Raw genomic sequence first — 9,133 nt, 5'->3', positions numbered from 1 at the left:
CGAAGCTCTCTCCACTAGCCCCCTTTTTTCTCCCTCATCTAGGTTTTCCCGCTTATCTCTCTGTTCCTTCCTGCACGTACCGCGGATCTCCAGTTGACGGCGTTCGTGTGTGAAAGAGTCCGTGTGCGGAGGACTGGCCATTGGCGGCTCTTCTCCTTCTCCGCTGACTCCTCGATGAGCATGCGCGTTTTCGGCTGTGGGTGCGGCACTGAGATCAGCACCTTTTCCCCGTCACGCAGGGCGGAGTGGGCCCCTTTATTTCTTCGTGCAAGTGTCGACGATGAGCGCCATCATCGGCAAGCGCGGCCTGCAGTAGCCCTACAAAGATCGGCGTCGGATGGTGGCGCATTCGCATTAGCCCGCCCGCCGGGCCGTGACGCCACGGCTGCTGTGATGTACAGCGTGCGAGGGAGCAAATATATATATATATATAATTGGTCAGCCCATGGCTTGTTCTGACTCCCTTTCTCTCCTCGCAGGCGCCCCTCGAACATCGCTAGTGTCGCGCAGGCGCTCGAATAATAATGTGCGCAAACATAACAGGGAAGCGCGTCGCATGTGCGCCGGGCATGGGCGCCGCTGCCGATGTTCCGTTTGGTCACATGCGGTAGACCTGGCGCTGTCCTTTGCTCTTCGGGGATGAGCCGAACGTCTGGTGCGCGCCGCCCTGAGGAAGGCGCCCATGATGAGCCTCCGCCGCTCCACAGCGGCACGCCCCCTCCCCTCCGATCGGGCAGCGCGTTCTCGCTTTGGCGGTGCTCGATGCCTTGTTTGCCGGCGCCTCCCCTCTCTCCCTGTCGCGCATATGGCTTTCCAACCTCGCTCTGCGCCCTTCCCCCTCCGCTCATACGCGCACCAATGCAACCCGGCGTTGCTTGGCCGGTGTGTACGCCGCCACTCCCCCCCTCATCGCATACGACTTCCACTCGTGCCGTGGTGTGCTACGCCTGTGCGTTAGTAAAGTAAGAGGCCCAAGTAAACAGCGCCACGGCAACGGTAGTGCCACAGAGAGCACCCAAGATCTTCCACTGCTCCGACCCCCCTCCCCCCCACACACACACTCCCCTCTGCATAACTTGACAAGTGAGCGCCACGTCAGACATGTCAGCCAACAGAAACCACAACACCAATCATGCTCCGTATCCCCAGCGCGGGCAGGGCCGCTTGGCTTCCGACAACATGCCAGAGGACCCTCCGGAGTACGGCGAGGACGGGCTGCACATGCTGAACAATGACCACAGCCAGGAGCACTTGGCGGATGAGGTAGTGGTGGGAGCTAGCGACGCGGACGGCAAAACCAAGGGGTCCAAGAAGCTCGAGTCCCCCTCGCTCACTGATGATGGAGAGCCGGCAGCTAAAGGGAACAAGCAGCAGTCGGCCTACATGGATATCGCACAGCAGATCATTGAGGCGGACCAGCGCAACCGTGAGGACCGTGTGTGGCGTCGCCGCCACACCACCAACCCTGTCCTGCGCGCGCTGCAGGTGATCATGCCGTATGGTGGCATCCTCGCCTCAGCCTTCAGCATCGCCAGCTCCACGATCGGCGGCGGCATCATCGGACTCCCTGCGGCATTCCAGATGAGCGGGATGGGGATGGCGATTATCTTCTTGATTGTCTTGGTGATCATGGCGATATACTCCTTTGTGCTGCTCGCCATTGTGTCGCACAAGACCGGGCTGTACAACTGGGAGATCATCGCGCGTCGCCTGATGGGCCCCGGCTGGGACTACTTCGTCGTCTTCGTCATGTGGGTGCTCTGCTTTGGCGGTATTGTCTCGTACATCATTGCCCTCAAGAGCATCCTCACCGGCTTCCTGAAGAACTCGCCAACTGCATCTGAATACATCAAGTCGGAGCCGGGGTACCGCCTCATTACGTCGATGCTGTGGATTGTTGTGATCCTGCCGATGTGCCTGCTGAAGGAGATCAACTCGCTGCGCATCGTCTCCACAGTGGCCATCCTCTTCGTCGTGTTTTTTACCATCACCTGCATCATTCACTCCTCTCAGAGCCTGCATGCACGTGGCATGCGAGACGACCTGGTGTCTTTCCAAACCGGCAACACGGCTATCAACGGCTTGTCGAGCCTCATGTTTGCCTTCATTGCGCAAGTGAACGCGCCGGAGATATCTCGTGAGATGTACAAGTTTTCTGTGCACCGGGTCTTCTTGTCGGCGCTGCTCGGCATGTCGCTGTGCGCGATCCTGTACTTCCTGACAGGGCTCTTCGGCTACCTCGACTTTGGTCCTGAGGTGAGCGACTCCATCCTGGCCATGTACAACCCCCTGAAGAACCATCTCATGGCCGTCTCGTACGTTGGCATGATGCTCAAAATTTGCGTAGGCTTCGCTCTGCACCTGATCCCCTGCCGCGACTGCATGTACTACATGATCGGCACCGAAGTATCCCATGTACCATGGTGGAAGAACGCCATCTTGTGCTCCCTACAAGCCGCGGCGGCTCTCGTCGCCGGCCTCTTCATCCCGCGCATCACAACCGTCTTTGGTCTTCTGGGTGGTTTCTGCGGTGGCTTTGTGGGCTTCATCTTCCCCTCGCTGTTCATGATGTACTCGGGCGGCTTCTCGACCGCCCGCATTGGGTGGGGCCACTTCCTCGGCACCTACGCACTGCTACTGACGGGTGTGGTTGCCGTGGTGTGGGGCACTAGCGCCGCCATCCACGGCGCTGTCCTTTCTTCGTGGTAGGCGTGTCGCGTGCGCATCCGTGCTGAGCAGAGCTGCACAGTATGCCCTTTAAAAAAGGGAGCACCGCTGATGATTCAATTGCGTTGCAGGAACGGCCTCCGCATGCGCGAGGAAGCACATCGACGCACGTCGCCAGCGTAGAACCGGCACCAGCGACAGCCGTACAAGGGCGTTCACAGATAAACCTATCAAGCAGGGCCTCTTCTCTCTTTTTTTCCTGCCTGTGTACGCACCCCTCAGATCCTTCCTGTCATGCTTTTTGTCTCCTTTTGTTTTTACGCGCTTCCACGCAGCTGGAGCTCCGTCTCCCTGGCGCAACGCGCTCGCCCTTGCCTCTGCTCGCTCTTCACCGAGGCTCTGACTGGGCACTCGGGGCGGGCGAAAGGTTTAGGGTGGAGGGCACGCACGAGGTGCGCATCGGGCTCCGTGTTGCTGTGATGGAAGGCGGCATGACGACGCGCAACAATGCCGGTCATCGCTCGTTTTTCTTTGTTTCGTGTGTGAAGCCGCTCGCGGTATCGCTTGCCAGCCTCCATGAGCTGAAGAAAACGCGCCTAAGAGATAAAGAGAACCGTTTGTTCTGCAGCCCCCTCCCCTCCTCCCCTCCCCTTTTTTTCCCTTCGCTGTCGTGCCTCTCCGGGGGGGAGACGTAAGACGCACTTTGCCGCGGTGCGTCACGCGCTTTCCCTTCCCCCCCCCCCGTTGCCTGAACGCGTCTCCATCATGCGTGTATCTGTATCCATCTATATGGCTATGGATGCATATGTATATGTAGGACGTTTCTTATTTCTCTGCCCACCTTCGCTTTCCTCGCATTATAAAGACCTGCCGCGGTGCACGGGAATTCACAGGACACAACGGTGCTTCCTATTCTTTTCATCGCATGGGTGCCTACGAGTGCACGAGGAGGGGATGCGCCTCTTTCGTACGCGCGTGTGCGCGACCTGAATACTTCTCAAATAGGCTTTTTCTCTTCCCTCTTTCATCCTTCTGTTCTCACTCCTCGCTTTCTTCTCTCTTCGCGTTTCAGTTGGTGATGTCGTTGATGTGTCCTCGACATGGCACCAACCTCCTCTTTCCTTTGCGGTGCGTGTGTGTGTGTGTTGTTGCCGGGGAGTCAGGGCATGTGTGCTCTTTCCAGGAGGGAGGAGTACACGGTCCACCATCTGCCCTCACACCAGAGACTGGCTGGCAGCGTTGCCGTGCGTCTCTTTGGAGTGCTGTTGCCTGCCCTGCTCTTTGCCAGAGCGCAAACGCACACGCGAAGAATCACAGTGAGACGTTCCCGCATCCTATGGGCATACAGCCACGCAACGTGGAAGGCGAGGGTGCCAGCGGCGGGATGCCCACACCAGAAGGAGGAAGCACTCAGCGAAGGAAGAAGGAAAAAGATAAGGGAAAGATGACAGCAAGGCGCAGTGCCGGATGTGGAGGCGGACGTGGGGTGCGATAGCGAAGGGCGGAATATCTATCGTGGCACATCCTCATTGCTTGTTCTTTCCCTCTTCCGCCAACCCTTGCCTTTTCTTTTCGCGCTCGCCGTGTGGTGATGCGCCCTTCCCCCCCCTCCCATCCTCCCCTTTCTCTGCTCCTCCTCCTGCGCAGCTCATATCTGCCACTTGTCCATCTTATTTTTCACTTGTGTTAAAGCCGCGGCACCCTCTCCTCCACGACGGCGCCCCGCCCCGTTCTCTGGTGGTATCCGGGGTGTGGGGAAGGAGGGGGAAAGGCACCGGTAACGCGCGTACGCCTCCTGTTGTATCGTTTGTGGTTTTCGATGTGTGGAACTTGTCGTTGCCATTCGGCTTGCACCGTGCGTATGCGCCTGCACGCGTGTATCAGCTTGGGGCGCTGGCAAAACACAAGAAGGTGCAGAAGGAGGTGCGCGCTCAGCAGAGGGGGGGGGGCGGGAGGGAGGGCGGCACCCTCGCCTTTTATTCATATGCATGTCCCCCCCCCACTCTTCGCGCACGTAACGCACTCTGTCGCCCTCGAACGGATGAGCTGCCATCTCTGTGGTCAGACACTTGACTGGCACAAGGGCTTGCTCGTGCTGCAGTGCTCACGCGGCAGCACACGGTGCCCTCCGCGTCCTCCTCGGCATGGCTGTCACAAGAATCTTCATGCCTCCTTTTTGCGACCCCTCCTCTCCCTGCTAAAGCGCTGCGTGCGCCATGTATTTTGCCACGTCACCGGAACAGTCTCATTCCGTATCGTCATCGCTCTGGGGGAGCGAAGCAGAGCAGGGTTGTTAGAAGCGTAAGAAGTTGTCCCGCCGTCTCTTTCTTTGCGGTGCCGGCCCCGCTCACCCGGCCACGGCCGCCCTTTGCCCCCGCCCATCGCCTCCCCCAATGGTGCCGCGCTCCGTGAACTCATGAAGTCCACGTACACGTCTCTCAGCGACTTGGGCACCGTCGCCATCTCCCACCGCGGCGAGATCGATGAGGTGAAGCGGCAGCTGGATGTCAAGCACGGCTACTTCGACGCCTGGATATACGGCTTCCTCGAGAACAAGAAGTTCGATGTCGGCGAAACGGTCGCAAAGCTGCATCGGCGCTTTGCGATGGAGGTGAGCGAGCTCGCCTCGTACGAGCTGACGGACTACATGCGGGAGTCGCTGCGCAAGGGCATCATCGGCGAAATCGGCACCGACAAGGCGGGGCGTGTCGCCTTTCTCATCAACACAAAGCGCGACTACCCGCAGTCGAAGCACCGCGACGAGCAGCGCCGCTCCTTCGACATGTTCGTAAGCTACGGCACACGCCTACGCAAGGAGAACAAGCGCTGCCAGATGGTGATGCTCATCAACCAGGACGGCGCTAGCCTCTTCAAGAACGTCGACATGACCTTCCAGGCAGACATCGCGTTGCGCATCTCGAAGTTCTACCCCGGATGCGTGGACAAGATCTACATCTGCAATATGAGTCGCACCCTCGCCACCATGGCAAAGCCGATCTTCAAACGCCTGCCGGCCATCGTGGCCGATCGAATTCAGATTATCGACGACAACGACATCAAGCAAGGTGTGCTGCTGGACCTCTTCGATGCGGAAGTGCTGCCGGTCGAGCTGGGCGGCAAGAACAAGTGTGACAATGAGGGGCTCTGGGGCACGTATGCGGATCGGGTGGAGAAGTACTACGCGGAGCTGAAGCGGGCCGTCAATGAACGTGGAATGACGGTCAAAGACTACGAGTTAGAGAGCATCGGCATCGACCCTGGGACGGCGCACGAGAGGGACGCCGCCAACGGTATCGCAACAACGACGCCACAGGCCGACACCCTCGTGCAGTCCGTCTGCTCCTTCCCTGCGCAGACGCCGTCACGCCAGTCGTCTGTCTACCCCGCTGCAAGAGATGCTCTTCAGCCGCATCCGCCGAGGGGCCCGCGGGCCTCGTCGCTGGGCATGGCCGGCGCGAACGAGAGCGATGACCCGGAGCTGAAGTCCCTCAGGACGTGCCGCACGGAGGGGTCGTCCCTGCCGTCGCCGGCGTGCGATGAAGCCGACAAACGAGAGGCCGGTGCCCAGGAGACGATTTCGTGGGCCGAAGTAGTGGCGCCGCTTCCGGACAGCCTTGCGCTCTTTTTCCTGGAGGAGCTGCTGCGCTGGCGCACGGCCGTCGAAAACAGCGAATGCGGCGAGCGCTACAAGATCCTGGACAGCTTCGCCTCCGGTCTCAGGACGACCACCGAGCTCGGCATTCGCGGCTTGGATGTGTCGGACCGGAAGTGGTACGTTGGCGTTCCATACCCGCTGCGCGCCCTCTACCGCATCCTCCTGGTGGCCATCACGCTGATGAACATGATATACTTCTCCGCCGCCCTTGTCTTCTGCGCCGTCTTCTGCGCTGACGTCATCATCACCCTCTTCCTTGGCTTATTCGCCAAGCCCAGCTACGTGTTCCCACTGGGAGCGGTGCTGCTCATGGTGGCCATTCAAGGCGCCTCCCTCTGCACACGTGCGGCGGACTGTATTCTGGCAGTGTATAACCACAACGTCATCCCTCTCTTCGAGCGCCTCGGCAGCTACTGGGGCACGGTGGCGGAGGTGATACTATTCTTTGTGCTCGTCATCATCCAGTTCATTATCTTCTGCGTGTACGCACTGGGCAGCAACCCGCTGCGCGGCCTCGAAGTATCCTTCGCTACGGGATGGTTTAGCGCGCTTTTCGTGATCGTCTTCACGCATGTCTTTTTCTTTACCGGCATCTTTGCCTCCCCGACGACGCGCGACGCGGATAATCGGCTTGCCGCACTGCCTTTCTTTCTGGCCCTCAACTTCGGCAACGCCCCCAAGGAGCAGCTGCGGGAGCTGGACACGCGCTTCATGCTGCGCACCTCCTCCTACGTCATCTGCGGCATCCCGCTGGTCATCAGCGTGCTGCTGGGCATCAGCTTCCTAATTAGCCGCATCGTCTCCCTCTATGTCGCAACCTTTGTAGCGACCCTGGTGGCGGCGTACATGGTGCACTACTACTCTGACGCCCTGTCGAACTCGCTGAGCGGGTCACTGTTGCGCTTCACACTGTGGATGCTGACTCTCGTCTGGTGCTACGTGACGCTAGCCATAGGCCTCCATAACCACAACCACCGCTACGGCGTCTCGGTGATTGTCGCGTTGGTACTGAACGGTGCCTTTGTTCTGTTGGCGATATCGTGCCTGCGCCGCCCGGGCCGAAGCCGGCTGCTGCGCGTCTCCTACATTATCGTCATGGCCTACATCTTCGGCTGCTGGATTACGGTGTTTCCCCTAGTGGACTGGCGCATGGGTCTCTTCTGTCTCGCCATCATGATCCACAACGTGCTGAACATTGTCTTTGCCCCTCGCACGCTCATCGGCATCCACGCCTCCTTCTTGCTCGCCGCAGCGGTGATGCTGCTGGGCGTGTCGTGCGTGCTGCTTGGGTGGTACGGCACGACACTGATGACCACGAAAGCGCATAGCCGTCCCTCCGGCCCACCCAACGCCACGACGCTGTCGCAGCTGGAGCTCTACCACCGCTACCCTGTCTGCACGCTGCAGCTGGCCCAGGACGGCTCGTTCCGCGTAGTTGACCTCGCCCTGCTGAACGAGGTCGTCAGCGCCCGCACCAACGCGACACGCTCAGTCGACTTTAACAACTGGTTCGGCACTCGCGGCGTCACCTACAGCGGTGTCGTGGGCGAGTTTGAGACGGACGGCATCTCGTGGGAGATGCACGAGTTCCTGCTGCCAGCCGCAGCAAACACCACCGTCTTGGTGCTGAACAACCGCTACGCCATGTCGTCCATCGTGGCCATGGTAGGCTGGGTCGACGCTATCGCCTTGTCCCCACTCTCCATCTTCATGCCGTACGACTGGATCGATGCGTTGGTGCATACCACGTCCTTTACTACCCGGCTGATTCCCTTCGCAGCGGGGCGTCTCGTCGACGAACTCAGGGATTATGTGTACCTCAAGAAGAGCCAGCTTAAAACCAACCTCATCCTCACCGGCGGCGGCGTGGCGGGCGGCTTCCTCTCGGCGGCAGCGGCGCAGTCGAAGACACAATCCATCGTGTTTGCCTCCCCCGGACTTCTGCATTGCTCCCGAAAGCTCAGAGTGTCTTTCGACGACTACCACAGCTACGTCCTCTCCATCGGCGTCCACTACGGTGTTCTGAACTACATCGGCGGTCAGGACACGACCGTGAGCCAGCGTGTGCTGTGCGACGCCTCTGCTCTCTACTGCATGCGACCGCAGTTCTTCTCAACGGCGTTGCTGGAGGCCTGCGGCGATGCGGAGGGTCGCAGGCACGTTGCCTCCACATGAGCGCCTGGTGCACCTGTCTTTTCTTTTTAGCTTTATGTGTGTGTGTTCGCCACGTGTCACTCGGCACCCCGCCGCTCTCTCTCGGCTGCATTGTACCTGTGGAGAGGGAGAGTAGCGTCTAAAAAGGTGTGTATGCGAGGCGGAGACGGAGCCACTGAGCACACGGATGCCTCTGTATTATTTCACTTATTCTTTTCTGTGTGCCTCTGTGTGTGTGTCTCTTGCGTCTGTCTGCGTCGGCGGTATGCACGCGCGCTTACTCCTCTCTCTGGCTTTCGTTCGTTGCCTTTCTTCGCGCATGGGCCTTTGTGTGGGCGCCTCCCTTTAGGATGGCGCGTGTGTGCCTTGTGTTGTCACCACATGCCAGTGCCTCTTCCGCGTAAGGCGGGACCCTGTGTCACTGCCGAAAGTGAGCAAGAAGGACGAGAAACGGAGGGCAGACGCAGACGTCATCGCTGCAGCCCAGAGAACACCGGTTCTTGGCTGATTTTCTCTTGAGCGTGCGCCATCGGCCGCTCATCAGCCGCACTAAGCGCCGGATAGGCACATGTTGCCTTCCTCTTTCCGCCTCAACTGTCCGCGTCAACTCTTCCTGCTCCCACCCTGCCTCCCTGCGTTACCCCACCCCACCGCGTA

General features: G+C 59.7%; 2 protein-coding genes across 2 annotated transcripts; both read left to right on the top strand.

Annotated features, from left to right (window-relative positions):
• Positions 1 to 1,101: 1,101 nt before the first annotated feature.
• Positions 1,102 to 2,709, top strand: LINJ_31_0340 (conserved hypothetical protein; the record flags this gene model as incomplete). The annotated part of the gene is made up of 1 exon (XM_001467330.2): positions 1,102 to 2,709. One exon carries the CDS (start codon positions 1,102 to 1,104, stop codon positions 2,707 to 2,709), a length of 1,608 nt encoding a protein of 535 aa, XP_001467367.2.
• Positions 2,710 to 5,083: 2,374 nt separating this feature from the next.
• Positions 5,084 to 8,497, top strand: LINJ_31_0330 (conserved hypothetical protein; the record flags this gene model as incomplete). The annotated part of the gene is made up of 1 exon (XM_001467256.1): positions 5,084 to 8,497. One exon carries the CDS (start codon positions 5,084 to 5,086, stop codon positions 8,495 to 8,497), a length of 3,414 nt encoding a protein of 1,137 aa, XP_001467293.1.
• Between the last annotated feature and the right edge of the window lie 636 nt (positions 8,498 to 9,133).

This window comes from Leishmania infantum, chromosome 31 (genome assembly GCF_000002875.2).
Source record: "Leishmania infantum JPCM5 genome chromosome 31".
Classification (NCBI taxonomy): Eukaryota; Euglenozoa; class Kinetoplastea; order Trypanosomatida; family Trypanosomatidae; genus Leishmania; species Leishmania infantum.
The sequence above is the reverse complement of the archived record's forward strand: the minus strand, read 5'-3'. Positions and strand labels throughout refer to the sequence as shown.